The sequence below is a fragment of the Anser anser genome (assembly GCF_964211835.1).
Source record: "Anser anser genome assembly, chromosome: 9".
In the NCBI taxonomy this organism is placed as follows: Eukaryota; Metazoa; Chordata; class Aves; order Anseriformes; family Anatidae; genus Anser; species Anser anser.
In genome coordinates this window covers 3,262,117-3,283,333 of record NC_139729.1, presented here as the reverse complement: position 1 = coordinate 3,283,333, position 21,217 = coordinate 3,262,117, and the positions used below count along the sequence as shown (strand labels likewise).

Sequence of the window (21,217 nt, the reverse complement as noted above, 5' to 3'; positions counted from 1 at the left end):
TTTTTCTGAGCCTTCTACATTTTGGATGTTCTTCCTTCAGAGTTTGTCTGCCTGAAACTGGTTTTCAGATTTCATGTATTGAGTAACGCTTATGTAAGTATATTGTCCCCTTAGAAAACTTTTATGTTTAAAAGAACAAAATCTTTAATGTACAAAGAGTAGGACTGAAAAAATGATTTAGGTGACTTCCCAGCAAACGCAAGATGATTTTGTTCCAAAATACAATGGCGCAGACTCTCTTCTAGAAAGTCTTTTTAAGCATGTACTCTTGTTTCTCAACACAATCTAGTTATCCGTAAACTTAAACTGTGCTGCATCCTGACAATATATAGATTTCTGCTTTAATGGCTTTGATGCACTGAATACTTCAGAGGACTCTAAACTTCAGAGTATCTACTTATAAAAAACATCACCTGCTTTTATGCATTCATCAGATTTGGCTCCTAACTCTCAATGAGACCTACAGGTGGAGAGTTCATACCTAAAATCAGTAGTTATCCATAACCAGAGGTCAGCGCTAAACCAAAATAAAAGATATGCACAGGTTTAGCAAAGGTCACGTAGTACCACAAACCTAGCAGTTACGTGTTGTTGAATCAAAGCTAAATTAATGCCACTGAAAAAAACTCAAAATGAGTATAAATGATTAAATTATTTAGAGTATAACTCTTTGTTTGTACTTGATAGTACATATAAAAGCATGAATGCACAAACCACTTCAAGGTTCATTTTACATAGCATTCTATGACAAATATTGGAACCTGATCATAGCAGACTAATCTCTGGCAGGAAAAAAAAGTATTTGGATTTAATGTTACTGTCTCAGCCATAACTTGTGGGCATGTTCTTACTCCACAATCTTAGTCACCAAAAATCAGCAACCCTGGAATAGGGCAGAAGAAAGGTACAGGTCTGACCTTGATCAAGATCTTGTTCTCGCTAAGTATTTGAGCTGGGTTGAAAGGAAGGGCAGTAGTACCCACTCCAGCAATAAACAAAACTTTTTGCATTGCAATGTGTTGCTCAGCAACAGTGCCGAGAAATCAACCCTTCCTGCCTTCTGGTACTCCTTTATTACAGTTTTGAATTATTTTTAAAACATCCTTTCTTCAAAGGGGATTTCATGCAATTGGACTAAGACGACTGAACAACAGCTGGCTTACAAATGCAACAGATCTCCACCACAGAGCAAAGCATGAGCTCTGGAGAGGAAGTGTATTATGTAGTCTATATAAAGTAAGTGGTTTTCTGCAAACTGCTTTGTTTTTCTGTAACTTTGGCAGAAGAATGTAGGAAAAAATATAATGTACATTTTGGAGCTTCCCCAGTTTTACAAAAATGCCCATTTCAGCCCAAAATATACAGAATACTTCCCTCCCTTTCCCATTCAATTGGTGCAGCCCAATCAAAGCCAGAATGAGCATGAAGAACAAGGAAGAAACAGGAGACAAGTTGAAGAAGACAGACAATAACACAGATTTATCTTAGGCTTTAACTTAATAGCTTATGGCAGGCTGTGCTTCTCCTCTTTGATCAGGTTAGTGCTACTGCTGCAATGACTTACAGCTGCAGGAAGGAACCAAACACCCCTGGAACATTGCTTCCCGAGGAGTGTCATTCTGGAAAAGAAAGCCAAAGCTGAGCAACACACTGGGCTAGCCACAGGCTCTGCTTGGGAAAGGGATGTGCTACTTAATACAGCACAGTTTATAATACAAAGCACAGTACAGAGCTCAGAACAGCTAGACTGTATTAGCAATTATTGTAAACTTTACAAACTAAAGGATATTGTGCAAGAGCATGAATCCACCATGTACCTACATTTTCCAATGATTTTAAGATCATAGAATGTCCCAAGTTGGAAGGGATCCAGAAGAATCACGGCCCTCTATTTGGTGAGAAGGGCAAGTAAGGCTGTAACCTGCAGGCTTATTCCACACTCCCTCCCTAGGCAGGGCCTCCACCTTCCACCCCTTGCTGCCAGTCCCTCACCAGCTGCTTTACAAGGTTCTCTCTCCAGGCAACAGGAAAACTTCTAGAACCAAGCTAAAACCAATATAGCAACCACTTGCCTTGCTTACCTGCTACATCAGATTATGTTCAGTGTATCCGGCATTGAATTCCTACCATAAGGGAGGACCCACCTCAGGTCTATGCCACTAAGACCTTTGCAGAATGGGTCCCAGGACTATCCTTGAGAGCTGACACTTTCTAGGGATTGTGCACATGACCTGTGCTCTCATTTTGAGTAGGAGATCAGAATTGGCCAGAGGAGAGAAAGTAGAGATATATCCAGGAAGAAGCAGGCTGTCCTGGCAAGCTGGAGGAGCTCATATACTCTTATTTATTCTTCATAAATCCTTGTGATTAACTAAAAGGTAAGGGGGGGGGTAAGGGGGGGGGAAGAAAGTTTCCACAACTCCAGCCCCATTTCCTGAAGCTCCCAGATGGCAGATGTTCAGGGCTGGAATCCTTCCTTTCTTGCAGCCACAACCAGAACTGAATGTGCAAATTTTGCACCCACAGCTTTTACAACAATAAGGATTTGTTACTATTTGAGCTGCAGGGTAAGAGCTCGAAGTACAAGCAAGAGGGGGCTTGCTGGTAACCATGTGTAATGGTAATTCCTGTCTCACATTTTGTATTACTTACATGGACTATTAGACCCCCACAACCACCTTGCTGTTTGCAAAGTATCTCCACCAGAACCATACCTGACTAGCATTTTCTGCACATCTCAAAATGTTTATCCTTCACTTCCTGAGGAATGTTTAAAAAAGTGATTGAGATTTCAGAAATCTTCCATGACCCAAGTCGATTGCTGTGGGAGTTCTGGGTGAGCAGCCACAGCACCAACCATTTCAGTCCAGTCTACACTGGCCCTTAGCCAGTTCAATCTGAAATGCTCCAAAGTAAACCAGCAGTTAGCTCTTGCCAAAACAAACCTAATTTAAATAAACATCTGCAGGCAGAGTGTTTTGCTATCTGCACCTAGACACAAGCCATTCACTAAGGACCTGAGTAAGTTCAAACTATTTCTAGAGTTGCGAGCCACGTAAAAAACACCGCTCAGAAAATGGCAAGAAGCTACATTTAAACAAACAGCTCACTAGAAAGGACTTGCCTAGTTACAGTAAGTAAACTAGATGTTTCCTTCCCACCCCCCAGTTTAATATTTCAAATGCCTGGCCATTAATATAGTGAAAAATACTTGAAAAACAAAGGGAGTTCATCATATTTGACATTTCCAAATTTAGTGCTGTGTTTCCCAACATTTAAATTGCAAACCAGGATTCCTAAAAATGAAAACACTCCTTACAATTAAAACATAGGGCTAGAATCAGAAAGAAGACTTCCCTTCCCCCTTATTTGGAGGCTCTTCGACTAGCTTCAAGTCAATACATGCTTGGAATTATTGTCTTCAAGAACGTGGAAGGCCTGAAATTGCAAGTTTTCATGGAAAGAAAGATTATGGCATCTGTACTTCAATACACGTGGTCCTCCATACTCTCTCATCCATCCCTATCTAACAGCCCACCCCGAAGAGAAATTATGTTGGAGAAGAATTTCAGCTATACAAAAACCAATAACAAATTTGCATATTTTGCCATATAGGGAAAAATATTGAGGCATCATGATAAAAAATTTAAAAACAAGAAGAGTCAATGTACATAGCAATCGTTCTGGAAATATTTAATTCATTTCAGTCTAGTAAAGAACAAAATCCCCGAAATTACTCTTAAATGCATATCAAGCTTTGGAAGATCAGTAGAACAGTATAAACATGTTATATATTTACTTTTAGAAAGATACTTGATTTCCACTAATTGAATGCAAAACTGCTAATCAAGTCACTAAGAAAATAATTGAAGAAAATGAACATATAGCTCTAAACTGTATGTTATTTTTAAAGTCATTTTTAAAAATAAAATTTAAAAAGATATTTAAACCATTTCCCATATAAAGCTTGTTCATAAAGTGATTAAGATGACTTCGACATGGGCCTTCTAACTCTACCTCCTACTTATCACAAGAGGCTAAATTTAAGAAGAAAAAATGAATTGCATCTTTAAAACTGCTGCCAGTTTAATAGGCTACTCCAACTTTAACTTAGGCAAAGCAACAAGTGAACTTTTCATTAAATACTACTGTCTGACCACTTTTTCCTTGTGATGAGGTTTGCTGCACGGATCCTGACCAACTTCTGAATTGCAAAAGGGTCCCTCAAATTCTTCAGCTACCAAATGAAGAGAGGCAGGTTAAGTGCTGAAGGGAAATTCAGGAGCAGACACCCCAAACAAGTCGGTAACAGAGCACCAACCATGCATGGAGTTCCAGGCTTGCACTCAGCTGCCCCCAAAGAGCTGGCTGGCTGTGCTCAGGGTTGCATGCCTCTCATTCAGGGCCTGGTCCTGCACCCTCCTGTAGGATTCCTTCAGTGCTACAAGCCCACTCTGGCATGGAAGACTTCGGTGATGGCCTGAGCTGAGTTCTTAGCTGCTCAAATCATGCTCTTGTCACAGGAGCAAAAGAACAGGATGGAAAAAAAGGCAGAGAGGAGCTATGAAAAAAAATCTGGTTTTGAACACGTTTGTGCTCCCTGTTTTCTGAGACAGAAAGAAACCTATCTGGCCTCCAGTGAGGATGTTCAGGCATAGCCCTGCTATGAGCTGTAATCTGGCACCCCTCAGCAGCACTCTCCATCCGTGCTTCCACCACACAGGCAGCACAGGCACCAGGGGCCTATCTGGCACAAAGCCTCCCATCCGTTTCAGTTTTCTAGCATAAAAGGAGTTGTCTCCATAAGTGCTTTCTTTAAGAGCCCATTTTCCAGTTTCCTTCACATGACCGATACTTCACAGAACAAGATCATGCTCTGGTCCCAGCTGAGCACTTGATTTCTGGAGCTGCTTTTGCCACCCTTCACTTGCAGCTCCCAGCCACATCCCGCATTACAGCAGGGGAACAGGGGAAGGATACATGCTGAAAGCCTGTCAGCTCCAACAACTTTTTTCACTGCCTCAAGGCAGCAGAACTATGAGCAACTCTTACATCTGTAAATCCCTTAAAAATACCAGAAAAATCAGTGACTGCTCCAAGCACAATCTACTATTTTTATGAATGGAGAAAAATAGAAGCAAACTGTCTCAAATAAACAGAGAGGGGGAAAAGCAGCATGCAACTGTCAGCATGTCACATCAGCTACTTTTGAGTGCCTACCCAGACTAAAATGTAAAGGCAACAAGCCAGGTTCGCTCACCATTCAACAAACATTACAATCAAGTCCTCTTGATCAGCATAGCTTTCTATGCCTTCTTTCAGCAGTCGAACTTTCTGCCCTCCACCAATAGAGTTAGCCAGCTCACCACCTCTCCACTCTTCACCTTTTCCAAGTACCTGGAATAAGGAAAAAGCGCTTTTTGCTGGTACCAAAAACAAGAGGCTTTTTTAAGTAGACCCTTATTGAAAACAGATGTTAAAGCAGAAGCAACACATTAAAGCACAGCAAGCCAGCATTTCCAGCATCATAAGTTTTCCATGTCTGAAGCAGCATTCAGCACAATGACATCACTGCAAAAACACGAGACACATTTCTTAACCAAATAAGAAATGAGCATGCCTTCTTCAGAAAAAGGAAAAACTGAATAACTGTTTCAAAGTTTATATTAGAAAAAACATTCTGAATGAGACCTTTAAAAGACAATGTAATCGTTTTAGAAACAGGAAGTATAAGAGAGCTTGGATCAGGATATTATTAATAAAAAAACCAAGCTCCAGTTTTCCCAAAATCTCTCCAGAACACTTTTATAAAAAGTAAAGGATGGATTTCTCAATTTACAGAGTGCTGCTAAGATCTGGTAAACAAAATTATTCCCTAGCCAGGTCTTATAACCTATTACACCTTAAACCTTCTGTGGGTTTTGAGCATAAAGAACAAAAGATTTTTGGAACTCCTAATATATGCAAGAACTGCATTGCATAGTGTTTTAGACAATCTGCAAAGCTAATTGGCATACTCAGAGCCCAGGCTTCTCGGGTGCTTCAGCACCTCATTAAGGAAAGGTTCTCTCAGTCTTCCAAGTTCAGCATCAGATATTAAACTTCAGAGACTCAAATCACGTCTTAATTATAGTTTAGACACTGTGGTAAGCAAGCGGTAAGTTATCACAACACGATCTGAATTCCTGGATTTTCTCTTGCAGAAACAATTTGCGTGGAAGTTTACAAGGAGGTTAGTGCTTTCCTTTTTTCCCCAAGGTCACGTCGAGGCCAACCTCAATACGTGACATATGGAGATACAGAACAAGGCATAAGGGGCTGGGAAGAATGATAAACATTTTGTGCTCTCAGAGAATTACAGGTTCTCGGGAAGCACAAGGAAACTTGCAGTCTTGCAGTTGTGACCCTCCCTCCTTCCCCGCAGCAGGGCCTCAGCCTTGCTTAAGGAGGACAGGGACACCCAAAGCCTTTTGTGCTGCCGCTGCAGCTTCCAGAAGCAGTCATGCAGCTGCTCAGACAAAATAGGAGCACTGAAAAGCAAGGCTACATGATAAATCACAACAGAGCCTACAAGCAACTGAGGACACTGGCCACAGTATTTACTAACCTGCAAAAAATTTCCTAAGACAGTGGAAGGCGCACCCCCCAGAGGCAGCAGGGCCACCAACAGGGCTCTGTGACTCTTACCTTACCCCAGAGCACACCCAAGCCAACACACCTTCAGCTACTACTGTGCCGTCTTAAAGGCTGTGCAGTATGAATAACTGGCATGAGAACATACAGTACCTTCACTGTGTAGTTGAAGTGCCTTGCAGTTTGCATGAAGCGGTGAAAGCCATCAGTTTCTTTAGTTGCTACAGTAAAAACTAGGAGTTTATCTGTAAGACAAAAGGAAGGAACACATATTAGTATGTTTTCAGGCCACAGTTATAACAAAAGCACACTGTACAGCACTGGATCAAGGGCCTTTATGAGTCGCCTGCATCTGATTCAAAGAGATGAGGCAAACACGCTGTCATATTACAGGCATGAGATGTCATCACACAAGAACTTCTATGGACAAGGATGCTGCATTTAAAATTATCCTCAGGAAGAGGAAGCAAAGTAATATTGGCTCTGTAAACAACTGGCTCAAGAGATAAAAACAAAGCTAGTATGACTGCTGGACAGGAAGGAATCTTTGAAACAAAAATAGTTTATTACTTCTCCATCTGAGCTAATCCTGTCACCTCTTGTCACATGACTGAATGGTACCAGAGGACTTCACCTAGCAGTGGGCAGAGGAAACCAGTACCCTAGCAGGTTGCATGCAGTGCTTTTCAGTCCTTGGTCAGAGACAAGAGCGTGTTTGGTTTTTTTTTATTTGTTTTCCTGTTTTATTCAGAATCTGGTGTCTGCAGGTTATACCAGTTGTAATTTTGACCTCTTAACTGCATGCAAGCAAGTGACCCTGCAACCAACTTCCTTTTCATATCCCAGGGCTTTTGACATAGTTCAAGTGAGGCCATGAATTCCCATTACACAGCTTGATATTTCCCCAATTAAACGACTGAACAATGTTCCATACCCTATGCAATATACTGCATAATCGAGGTACATAATTGGAAGCTATCAAAAATACAGGACCCCTATCCAACAACAAGTATTTAATCAGACCTGCCTGGATCCCAGAGCACATTGCAGTTCCCCCGTTTGGTCTGAGTTCAAGTAACAGCTGCCCTCTGAACAGAGCCCAGGAGATCAGTCCATACAGAAAGTCAAATTAATCACCTCTAATGGGTATTCCAGACAGTGCCTGTTGTTGCCTCACTTTCCTATAAAACATCCTCTGGGTTTATCCTCACTAGCACAGTAACACTTGCTAGAGGTGGCTGCTGTGAAAAACATTTGTATTAACCCTTTGGTCTCTTCCACTCTTGCAGACTTCGCAGCCCTCAGATACACGAGAGCTCATCCTGAGTTTATTCAAGTCAACCACTGCTTGCCATTTTATTTTGCTTGACACCAGCAAAATTAACACACTAGATCCACTTCCTCCTTCACAGAAGAAATGCACCTTGCTAGTGATCTGTGTGATGCTCTACAGGCAAGCATGAGTGTACTTCAAAGGGTACCACCAAGCAATCCAGCAGAGCTAGCAAAAATAGCTGTAGGAACACAGACATAACTTGCAGAGCAACAAAAACACATTCTAATGAAATTCATATCTAATATAGCTGCAGCAGGCAAACCATGGAGATTTGTCTCAGGAGTTGCTGATTTCCCCACCACCACCACTGAAAGAAGACTTGCTTCAGCATCAGTAAGCAAGTCACTCCCACGAGCACTCCTGCCAGGTCAGACAGTGGTCTGGCAAGTCCATCCTCAGCAGCAGCCATGATGCTATGTATGAGACAGAGCAAGGATAAGGCAAGCATATAGAATCACAATCATTTAGGCTGGAAAAAACCTCTAAGATATCTAGTCCAAGCTTCAACCTAGTACTGACAAGTCCACAACTAAACCATGCCACTAAGTTCTATGTGCGCATGTTTCTTGAAGCCCTCCAGTGATGGTGGCTCAACCACTTCCCTGGGCAACTTATTCCAATGCTGCACAACCCTTTCAGTAAAGATATAATGGTATGTATATATGATGCTTTCTCTGCTTTTTCTACCAGTCTCAGTTTATGGGTTTTTGTGACCTGGATGTGGTTTCTCTATACCCTGAACCACTTGATCCATTTCTTTACCTTGCTCTTACCCAGTCATTCACCAATCTGATGTAAACCTTAAGCAATGACAGCCACACATGCCCAGTACCTACTCCATGAAAACCACAATTTTACTTGTTCAGAATAGACCTTTTACAGCTTTGCAATGGCACTGCCCAAGGTCAGCTGCAGTCAGCGCTACCTGCCCTACCCTCATTCATGATTTTGGGGACTTCTCTCATATCCTGCCCATCCAGCTTTTGTGGGGCTGTTCCACTCACTGACTGGTCCTAGAGAAGATTTAACCTGCTGGCTCTGCCAAACCAGATTAACACTCCTGCAACAGAGTACACAGCAAAGAAACTGGCAATACTTGAAATGCTTCAATCAACTTAACCTGGACACCCAAAAATTTGGAGAAGACAGTTTTAAAAGGTGTATTACACCATCTTTTTTCCATGAGAGCTAGGAGCCTTTTGTAAGCAAAAATCAGAAGAAAATCCCATGAGTATACCTCAGAAGGGCAAGACAACTCTCCCACAGGATTCCAGCACAATGCACTCATAGACATGCTGACTCACAGACAGACATAAGCACAGTAATAATAGTTCATTACGTTCTTTTAAAGGTCACACAATCTAAAGTAATTCTACAGGAGTGACCACAGAATGGTGGAAGAACATGATATCTTAGATTATGGCTAAAACAGAACTGATGACAGAAGGTAGGATTTTTCACTATGGAACAGATAAAGGAAAATCTGATCATACCAGACTGCACCACCAAGCCGAGTGAATCCATTACTGACAGCTTCCTAGATGAACAAGAAAAGCACCAACTATAACTGCGAAATTTGGTAGGGGTAGACATTTTTCAGTCTAGTCCTAGTCTTCAGTGGAACTTCCTGAGTAATGTACAGAGCAAGGATCTCAAAACCAGAACTTGACTACATGATGTAAGAGATAAGATACAGACTGCATCAGATCAATCTTATTTTATCCCCCATAGTAACTAAGTCTAACAGACAGAGTATTAAATAAATACATAAGTACAGTCTGGCAAGCACAAAATAATATACTATTCTCTATGGGATACTGTTACTCTGTTTTAAATGAGACCCACAGTAATTCCACCTACACACTGTTCATGCATTTCAAGAGTCACTGTGCAGTCTGGTATGCTACTTGAGTTTTGTGGAATAGGAGGAAAAAAAAAGATGTGTCAGAGGCTAAGGGATTCCAACCTGAGCCATATAGAGAAAGCAGGCCAGACAAATAATGCAGTTTATATTGACATGAAAATGAAAGAATCTGTATGACGCTCATAGTGAATGAAGCCATCTAAATAGACTGCCCGAGACAGTTTTGCAAACAGTCACAAAAAAACAGGAAGCTATTTTTATAAAGGTTCTGTTTACTTTGGAAATGCTTTCTTTTCAGCATACTTGCCAATGTTTTTTGTTGTTGTTTGTGTGTTTTTTTTAACAGATGAAGAGATTTACAATGCATTATTTCAATGTCTATGCTGCACTGCCACAGACCTTTACCTGCATGTGGTACTTAAATATTTTTTATGTGCAGCAGAATTGTAATTACAGCATTATTTAGAGTCTATTTAGAATTTGAGATTATTTACAGACTATTTAGTCTTTGGGGTTTTGTTTGTTTTGGTTCTTGGTTGGTTGGTTTTGTGTGCACACAGACTGGCCTGTTTCAAATAAAGAAGCAGAAAAGACACTTTTATCCTGTAACTAGTGCGCACAGAGAAGACATGGCAGAGTATACCTGTGCCCTGCAGGCCTCACCATGGCATTGGCCAGTTTCTCAGACCCCCAGCTACCACTGTGGCCAGGTACTCCCCAGTGAGTGAGCTACAAAATTCTCAGCCTCCACAGAAACACTGTGATGGCATCCCAGCTGAAGCAATACAGCTCTGCTTTGCCACTCAGCTTGGGTGCAAACCCCCCACCCTGCCCTCCACCCAGGGGCCTTCCCACAGGAGCTCTGCTGCATGGTCTTACACCCAGACTTGAGTTATCTGGCTTCTTTTGTCTGACTGGCCCCCTCATGGGAGGGACATGTGCACATGGCAGTTTTCTCCAACTGTAATAGCATCCCCAAAATACAAAAATACAGGAGAAACCACGAACGCAGCAGGCAGCCACTGCCCTGCCCACTCAGTCTGCCCAACAGGGCCTGCAGCCCACCACAGCCAGCATGGTTGTCACTGCAGGGGTCACCACGCCTGGCATTCGCTCCTGCAAGCGGAGTCAGTCCGTGTGAAAACAAAACGTAAACCCTATACTGAGGTTCAACAGGAAGGCATGGGAAGAAAAAAAATCTCTTCAGAGCTTCATGCCAGGTATGAGGGTGCTGAAGTTACTACAATGCAATTATTCCAGACAGCTTTCAGATAGTTACATTCACAAAACAGCTGTTCTGTTTTGAAAACAAGCCTGAGAGTGCGTGTTTGGCCAAGAAAAGTATATCCAGTGACAAGCAGAGTTCATTTTTACGTGCAAACTAGGAAACGTTTTAGTTCTCAAGTTGTGAAGGACAACATTGCATACAGAGCTCATGCAACACATTAAGAAACCCAGTGAATGTTTATCAAAACACTTCACTCCTTTTGTGCTGCTACTATCAGGGATCTGACTGTATCATAAATATTTATTTCCAGAAATAAGAGCCATAAGGAACGGGCAAAGTGCTCCAGTCCTCACACACCCACATGGTTCTTATTTATCGTGAGTGAACACTGACAGAGATTACTACGTAATTCCTACCAGGGGTTGTGGGCACTAGCACAGTAGCTTTAGAGCAGCCAAAAATGAGGCTGTTGCTTACAGCCACATGGGAGCTGACATTTAGCCCTCAGATTCAACTGCCGGGGACTTCTCTGGGGTAGGCATAAGCTGTAAAAAATCAAAGAACACCTGCACACAGCACCGTGTTATGCCATTGAATCCTATGCCTATCTGTAAAACTAGTGGCTTATAATGGTAAATAAATGATGACTGGTTCTTCAAAAATGGTTTGATCCATGTCCTAGTGTCTACACAACACAGTCTTATTGCAAAGTAATCCACCAAAGGTTTCCAGCAAACAAATGAACAAATTGCTAGAGGCTATGGAAAAGCTTTGGGGACTAGAAACCTAATAGGAACACCTCCATGGATTTTAAAAACAAATATATACACACTGTCAAAGATGGACTGAGATATTACAATTCTCTAGGGAAAGCCAGGTAACCTTGGCAGCTGTCTGTGTGACCTTAATCCAAGGTGTAGGTTGGGCAGATGCCTGGAGGGGAAAAGGCACGTGGATGCATTCAAGTGCAATAAAGAAGCTATGTAGTTGTGTCTGTTATTCTCCCAAACCTCTAGAGATGGGGGAGATAAACAGGATACAATTTTCCAAAAAAAAAAGACTTGATTTAACTTGCCTTTACACCACACTAGAATATGCTTCTCCATCACTGGAGAGATGAACTAAAATGTACCACAGCTGAAGAAGTGTTTTCAGTCTGGATTCCTCCTCTGTCACACATCAAGAGCACAGTCATGAGAAATGTTTAGAAGTATGGTAAACTGAGAAGTAGCTGTCAGAATGACACTAAACAGTCCCAGCTAACCACAGGCTTCTGATTGAACTTCTGCTATTATTTATTATTTCCACAGATTAACTGTTAATAAGAAAAAAATAAGGAAAGGTTTGTTTGGTTTTTGATTACAGCTTTCAATATGCCTGCTTATTCCCACAGCAGACAACCTACCCCATGGCCAATCACCAGAAACTCAGCAACACCATCCAATGTCTGCATCCAGAAGGGAATGAGAATGTAGCCAGTGGCCCAAATGGAACCTGAGGACTTGTCCTCACGCTATTTTCCTTCCTCATGCACCTCACATAAAGCACAGCGATCAAAAAAATGTATGTTCTGAGACTCTTTCAGTAGTCTGAATTAGAAACTAAATGAACAGATAATTAGCAGTTTGCTCATTCTTTCCATCCTCCCTGCTCTTCTGAAAAGGGAACATTTCTGTGCCTAGAGGAGAAATCGCCATCGGCAGCCACACACACAGCACAGAAACTTGCACACCAGCAGCTCCTGGGGATACCTCCCAGCATGTCACCAGGTGGTTTGGGGGATAAGTCATTTTAACATCATTGCCCCAAAAAGTAATTGGAGTTAAAGAAATATAATAGTGCAGGTTGAGTTGTATGCAGGTCAGCTGGTATGCTGTGAAAGCATGATCCACAAGTCATTCTAGATTTTCTTATAATTTCATGATAAAATAGTAAATTTTGGAAGAATTAAAGGCTATTTAGTAATAGACTACAACTAACCTCCTGTAATTTCTCTAACAGATGAGTTATATTTCTGGAAGTTATCCCAGAAAAATGTAAAATCCTGTCCAATATCTTCTGAACAAGACAAAACTTACAGAGATCCAAACAACTCAAAACTGCTATGCCAACTAAGAAGTCAGAATGCTAAAGACCACTTTCAAAACTCAGATTTTTAGCACAAAAGCTTTCACTTATCTTTCAGGAAGACAGTATTAAACTTCTCAAAAGGAAAACTTTTTCCTCTAAACAAAAGTTATAGCCTAGACCTTGAATCTTACGCCAAATAAACTTTTGAAAATCCACATACTCTAAAAAGATGAGAGTTGGAAACAGAATAAACCTATCATATGTAACATAACCATAATTACAAGTTATACCTACATATATATACTTGGCTAATGTAATCTAGCAGCAAACAAATAAGATCTTAAATACACAATGTGAAAAACACAAACTTTAAACACATACATCTACCCCATGGTACTTTACATGACTTACAGTCAAAGAAAGCAGTAAGCAAACTTAAGAGTTTCTGGTCAAATAAAGCTGCTAGCAAAATGAGGTGAAAGAGCCACATAATGTTTACTTCACCTCAGATTTTCTGAATAGCACTGAATGTACTAATAGCCAGCATGGTCTTTCTTAAGAAAGCTGTCCCTAGCCAGGCAACAGGACTAGTGAAGGCAGAAAGCCTTCAGAAGCCGTCTAGGGAAAGAAATATAAAATGTATGGAATGTATGATTTCCCAGTTTGTTACTTTCAAGCATCTGGTACTGTTGCAACTTCCTCAGTAACAATACACTTTGCCTGCTACAACCTTCTGCTACTTCTCATGTTGTGGTTTTTTTTTTTGAGGAACAAAGAAGCTGTACTAGCAGAAATTAGTGCTTACAGTTAGCAAAAGCTGCTCTGAATTTTCTCATAATACAGAACTTATACTAGATTAGCACTTACTAATACACAGTCCCTTAACAGGGTAGTAAGTTTATTTTTCATGCTATGTGAAATTGATGCTCTCTACAACTTAGGAAAAGATTTAACATTCAAGAGTCCCATTATTGTTGAAAAAACATCCAGAATCTAAATCAATCTATAAAGAGGCAAACAATGCTGTCTGTAACAGCGCATTTCAGCATCTAAAGTCCGCTATGAAAATAGTAAAGACTCCTCATACAAAGAAATCCTCTCCCTTTAACTCGCAGCCCACAGGATGCAGACAGGCAGTTCCCTCCTCCATACATCCTGGCTCCGCAGCAAGCTTGAGGTGCTGCTGCTTGCTGCCTGCCTTCTACCACATCATTTCTGATGTCACCTCAATACAGCATCTGAAATTTTTACATGGAAGTGACAAACTGTTGAATATAGCTGGTTTGAAAAATAATAATGAAAAAACACCACCCGTTGATCAACTCTGTGAGGCACATACACACTGTCAGATGAAGATCAGCAGCTACTCCCAATATTAATACTTAACCATTTTTAGAAAACATTTGCAAGTTGGTTCCGCCTCAGCTATTACATATATATATTTAATTATTTTCAGTTCAGTAGTACTGCTGGGACAGTCAACACAGGCTCATTAGGACCTGTGTGTGCACTCATCAATCACCGCAGCACTGGCCACTGCTCAGGCCCACACTCCTAACGCGAGACTTCCTGAACAAACCCAGGCACAAGCTGCAGCACTTACAGGTTTTTTCCACCAGCTGCAGGAGACTTGGGTGAGACCCTGTTTACTGAATCAGTCTGTAGTAGAACAAAGATAAGACCTATTTCTTAGTCTCCAGACAAGGAAAAGAACTATTAATGAATAGTTGCACATGGTATCTTTGCAAAGCATGAAGCAGCTCTCCAAGGAGAGCTGCCCAACTTCCTGACATGCAGCAAACAGATTGGGTGATGGGGTTACAGTAGTTTGAGTGCCCAGATGGCAGCTAGACACAGAAGTCCCTCTGAGAGTGGCAGGGATGGAGCCATGGCAGCGGCTGGGCGTGTTCATGCCTGTTGGACAGTCTGGCTGTGATCTGCCACCGAGGCTACACAGCTGGGGCCAGGGGACAACTAACATCAGCTGCCCGAGTGAGAAAGGTTACTCAGCTTCCATCTTTTAGTAGCCTTGCCCTCTGTCTCTCTCATAAATGTGTGTCTGGAGAAGAGCATGCTGCTGGCTAAGCTGTTATTCAGCAACTCCAGCTGTTTAAACAGGCAGTCACACACAGCACCAGACATCATTAAATCTTGGTTTTGGACAGCTAATCAAGCCATCAGTGAAACTCTGCAATTAAGACTTGCAATTGTGATTTCTCCTTTGACTAGTCTTTGTTTAACAAAGGAGAAAGTGGAGCTAGAGCTGTCTTGAAGAGGCATAACCAACCTGGATGCCTGCAACCGGCCTGCTTCCAGACACAGGACATTCAAAACACAGCCTCTGATCTCCACAGCCCAGCTTGGACCATTTCAATAACCAAACAGAAATGCAGGCCCCACAGCCCTGGGAGGAGAAAACCACACTTTTCAGAGGCCTTTTCTATGTGAAAGAGGGACTGCAACTCCACACTTGCAACAGAAAGGTAGTGCCTGTCCCAAGTGAGCCAGTCCTTCAAGCCACAGAACAGCACCAAAGACTTCTGTCCTGCTTCTGACACCAAACACCAGGACAGAGTATGAATGACGTGTATTTCAAGGCACTTTTAACATCAAACAGCTGACTAGCAACCTCAGTTACTAGGTTTATGGACCCAGTCCTGATCTTATGCAAACACATGTACAGTTGTTTTACAGTGATATAAGAAAGAATTAGTAAATTGCTTATGAAAGCCTAAAGAAATACTTTGTTGTATTAAACTTTCATGCTAGATTCATAACTAAACTATCTAGTTTCACATTTTTTTTTTTAAATGGCAAAGCACTTCAGTTGCTAAACAACAAGATACATTTATCTTCCACACAGTTGACTTCAGTGAGACCCTCTGATGGGCTGATTCAGTACACTGACACTTAGACCCACCCCAGGTACAAAATTAACTCTCAAAGGAACAGCACTTAAACACCAAATCTGTTTTTGTTTAGCACTTTCCTGTCTTTTTTCTTAGCTTGCATATTTTTCCCTGATCAAATGTCTGCATTACTTATAAATACAGCATATGTCAGCTTTAAAAACATATTTGCAGTTACATTTCAAGAATCAGTACTACCATCAAAAAGGACACACACCCATGTCCTACATCTGTTTTCTAAGAAAATCCACAGTGGACCAATAGAGTTGCAACTTATTACAAGGAAAAAAATGTTAGAACATTTTCAAAGGATAGCCTGAAAGAACTGGTGGGTCAACCACTAAAAGTTATTTTCTTTAGAGTTTTCCTATAAATTAGGATGTTTTAAGCCAAGGCAGAGTTCTACTGATTAGCCTTAAACTATTAAAGAAGTTGATCTGTAATTACTTTGTATTACATCACAAAAACAGCTGTGTTTTAAAAGAAATTTAAGTAATCCACGGTAATCTACAGTATCTTTGATTTTGATTTGAGTAGAAACAGATTGAAATGATCATATGTTAACTGCATAATTTATCTGCCAATAATCTAAATAGTTCAACAATTAGTAGATACCTAAATTTCTGCAGTCAGTGCTCATTTTGAAGCAATATGAAACTCTTAATTAAAAAAAAGATGTGCAAGCAGACAATGAGAACATGGAAAAGGCAGATTACTGTCAAGATTACCAAATGAAAGATTTATTCTATTTCTTTGTGTTTGTCATCCCCTCCCCCCCCCAGCTGCAAGTTATAACATGAATTCTAGCTCCTCAAAAGAAATAATCTGTTGATTTTATTTACGTAGTCTCCTCATGGCCAGTATAATCCCTACTTTTAAAAGTGAATTCACCATAAAGAAATACTGAAAAGCAGTTATATCACAGAACTTACAGCATAAACACCACAGTCGTGTCAGACTGTGCTTGCAAGCACATATTCCTCGATGATTAAGTGTCACTTATTCTATAGAGCTACGACATTCCTACGCACAGACACATTCCTGTTACCGATCTGTTTGGTCAATTTGTGCTCCATGCTGAAGGGAACTACGTTCTGTGTTTAAATTAAGAGGGAATAAAGATATTCTTCACTTTCAAAATCTCTCTCCTTGCTGGTCCCTCAAGAGCTATAAAAACAGACATTAAAAATGAAAATAAAAATGCCCTTACTGTGACCATAACTGCTCTTCATGCCAAGAGAAATTACTTGATGCACTGCTCCAGTGAATTAAGTTTTAAACAGATTAGCAGCTCAACAGAAATGGAAAGGTGTTCCTTCTGATCATGTAGTGTAATAGCAGTAGTTCAACAAACTAAACAGCTCCCTATGAAAAGGCTGAGTCACTTAAATAAGCAGGAGTGATGGTGAAAAAAAGACAAGAACTCAGACATAAATCATGGCTCTCCAGAATATTCAACCAGCGCAAAGAAAGATTTGAGAAATAATCACTTAGTTTAGATCCTTGACAGGAACGTTTCAGGCAAAACCTTCCTGGCTAGCATAACATGGTGGTCATTCCACTGCACCTTTACACAGTAACTTACAGCACCAAGTATTGATGATAGATGTCACAGCTGTTTTACTTTTTCCTGTTTTAATTAGAAATGCATTTTCTGGTTAAAGTTTCAGTGATCTTACTTGACTGCACCACATATCACAGCAAGAGCAATATCATATCCACCACTGTGGTCTACCTTCACCTAAGGAAAGTAAAAACCTGACCAAAAAGCTCAAGTTTATTACTATTATTTCTTCTCCATCAGAAGCTTCCATTGTGCAGCCTCTCAAACAGGTGCTACAAAGACCTCAGACTGCCAACAGCGTGCCTTCACACACAGCAATGTTTTCAAGGGGAAAACGTGTGATGGAAGGATGACTTTGTTGCTGTACCCTGACCCCAAATACCCCCCGGAAAATTGTGGTGAAGGTGCCTGGCACACGGGTAAACCAGCATGGCCAGGGCCCCGGGCACAGCCCTGCCTTTACCCCTCACTTGTCAGAAGCACATGGCAGCGCTCTCCTACTGTCCTCACAGGCACATCCTGTACAAAGGCACGGACCTCCTCAGGGACAGCACCAGCACAGCATCACAAGCTCTTGCAGCAGTTTCAGATACTGTGGTGACAAGCTGGGACAAAAGCAGTATCAGCATAGAAGCACAAAACAGAAAACTAGGCAAGAAGAGAAAGGTGTGGAGTGCTGTACTTACGGCCTCCACCAAACAGTCTTTCAGTTCTTTCAATGTGTTTAGATGCTGAAGTGATTAAATCCCCTTGCTTCTTTACTAGAGAGCCTCAGTGAAAGGGCTATAATCGCTGTCAGTCACAGTCATCAGTTTGGCCGAGCTCAAAATAAGTCAACAGTAATGGCAATAGTACATGCTGCATCTCTGGCGAGCCCCCCCACAGCTACACCCGTTACCTACTATTGCCCGAAGTGCTTGCAGCCAGCACAAGAAGCCACACGGCCTGGCCACGTCAGCACTGGAAGCCACCTCTGCTCCCCGCAACAAACCCCAAATCCCCACTCCTGCATTTGGGGGAGCACACACAGATGGCAGCGACCCACCCAGCCAGCTCAACGCTTTTACAACCTGTAGCAGCAACAGGACCATGCAGCCAAGTGACCAAGCCCACTGCCTCTGGGGAACGGACCCAATAAAGGAAGGGAAATTCACATTCTCAGTGGGAACTGAGAATGAAAAGTGTCTTTACCACTCCCTCTCCACATCTCCTTCAGCACTGCATGGTAAGCAACAGGTACACTATAAGCTTGGCGCAACAGGAATACACTGATGCCATTGTTCTACACTAAAACTTCTGTGTCTTCATCACCCAGGAGTCAGAGTCCATGTACACACACAAAGAATAGAAAGAAATAGACTAGACTAGAAAGTAAAGCCAGATTCCTAGAACTGAAAGCACACTAAGGGCTGTTCCTCTTCAAGCAAACACCACAGACTTGTGGATAACATTTAATGGTTAAAACTGGAACGAAAACAAGCAACACAGCAGGCAGCAGCTGGGGTCAAGGAGTGGTTTCCACTCAGCAGTTTGCTACAGTTCAATACAGACTGTTTTTGTGTAACATTTTTATTATTTATCTAGATGTAGCAGTCTGTTTATAGTTTGCTGAATCACAGTGCAACATCCACCACTCTGAACTACAGTCTCTGATTTTCACACCTTTGAACACCAGCAGGATTTAAAACCAGAACTCATTACTAGCCCAGCCATTAGCTTACATCAACATGAGATTCCACAGCTAAAACACCTAGCTTAAAAATGCATTGAATAGCTATTGCAGAGAACAAATGTAACTGTGATTGCTACAGCTGATGGCCAAGGGAGCCTGCCCTACAGTCTCACTGCCCTGACCGTAGACACAGGAGCTGAGTGTTTTGCCCAACACACACCCTAGGAGGCTGCAGCTCTGCAGGCCTGCTGTGGCCAGGACAGAGATGCTCAGGGTGTCCAGAGCGTGAGCAGCAGCGCACACTGCAGCCTTCAGGGAACCCCGCAGAATGACCAAAAGTAGCAAAAGAAAAAAACTGGGCATGAGCAGCGCCTGGTATCCATCCACACCAATTTTTTTCTTACACCGGTTATCAGCTAAGGCAGCAGATTTCCAGTCAAAAATCAGAACTTGCTAGAAATGAGATCGCAGGAAGGGGAGCTTCTTTCAGCACACCAAAAAGAAAATTAAGCCAGATAATAAAAATAACTTGATTACACTCCTGAGTAAACAAGGCAGGAAATAAAATTACTTCAGATTTCATGTGGTAACAGTCCAGTGGGATAGAATACCTTTCTATTTCTAGAATAGAGAAGAGAAATACAGACTCTAAAGCAGCACCAGCACAGGACCTATGTTCTGACACATAGTTTAATGCATATGTGTTTGGACACCTCTCTTTGAGAGAATTTCCTGTATACATTCTTTTATTTTACATGCTGAAGATAAAGTTGCTTTCTACCTTCTGGCTCCTCGAAGCCAAAGAGACTACAAAGCACAAGGAGCAATGAGAGAGTGAGACTCCGAGGGCCAGCTTGCTTTTTGCTGGAAGAAGGGCACTTCTCCAGGAGCTTCTAGAGTTTAGGGCAGAGGCGAACGGGCTGTGGTTTCCCTAGCAGTGGAAAAACCCGTGCCCATCACCACCTTGTCGGGGAGAAGGGAAGAAAGCGAGGGGGAGGGAGAAAGGCAGAGCCTCTGGCTTCCCAGCAGGGGATCTATTTTTACCCTCGTGCCTAGGCTGAGCCCCGCATCTCTCTGCGGGTACCGGCGCTCCTTCCGACAGCAACCTGGGGCGCTGCCTACCCCATAAAGCACGCGCACGAATTAAGCAATTAACCCATAACCGCGGCAGCTCCCAGCCTGCGCAGCGCGGCTCGCGGCTCTCCCTCCCGCACCGCTCCGCGCCTCACCTGCGGGGCCGGGGCCGGGGCCGGGCCCGGGGCTGCGCTCCGCCGCCGCCGGCAGCGCCAGGGCGAGCAGCAGCAGCAGGAGGAGGCGCGGGGGCCGGGCTCCGCTCCTCGCCATCTTCCCCCTCCGCACCCGCCGGCCTGCCGCCGCTCCCCGAGGGCTGGGGTGGGAAAGAAAAAATATTTAAAAAGGCGAAAAAAACGGTGCTAGGAACCTCCGCGGTACCGCTCCTCCTCCCGAGCGGGCAGGAAGCCAGTGCGCCGCCGCCCGCCCCAGCCTTTATAGGGCGCCGGGAGCGCAACGCCAGCCGCTGCCGCGCCCGGCCGCACGCCGCCGGGGGCGGGGCTGCCCGATAAATCGCGCCCTTTTGCGCACTAAGCCACGCCCCCTGGCCGATAAACCCCTCCTTCTGCGTTAAGCCCCGCCTGTGAGTCGCTAAGCCCCGCCCCCTGGCTGGGAGTACCCGTCCCCACGCACGTTGAGTGGAACAGCAGCTGGCGGGCCGTGCATTGCGCCTTGGAAATGTTCGAGCACTAAGGGCTGAATCCAAAAGAAAAATCAGTGCTGAAAGCAGGATTCATGTATTTAAGCCCCACTTGTGTAACAGTCAGGGAGACACCTCATTTTTTATCCTGAATGGTTCTATAGGCCTAGCAGATGGGCTTTTTTTGGACCCACGGATTAAAAATTAAAGAAAAAAACACGGGTGAAAGA

General features: G+C 42.7%; 1 protein-coding gene across 3 annotated transcripts in view; it reads right to left on the bottom strand.

The window, feature by feature from the left end:
• Nucleotides 1-20,860, bottom strand: part of PLOD2 (procollagen-lysine,2-oxoglutarate 5-dioxygenase 2) — a 50,073-nt gene extending 29,213 nt beyond the window's left edge. Inside the window, exons 1-3 of one of the 3 annotated variants that reach the window (XM_083848761.1) lie at nt 20,506-20,860; nt 6,787-6,878; nt 5,261-5,397 (exon numbers count right to left, since the gene is read on the bottom strand). In XM_083848761.1, the coding sequence (XP_083704887.1) occupies nt 5,261-5,397; nt 6,787-6,878; nt 20,506-20,620 (344 nt within the window). In that variant the 5' untranslated portion in view covers nt 20,621-20,860. Of the gene's footprint in view, nt 1-5,260; nt 5,398-6,786; nt 6,882-20,505 lie in introns of all 3 variants that reach the window. The other 2 variants (XM_083848760.1, XM_083848759.1) reach the window with 2 other exon arrangements.
• Nucleotides 20,861-21,217: the final 357 nt, after the last annotated feature.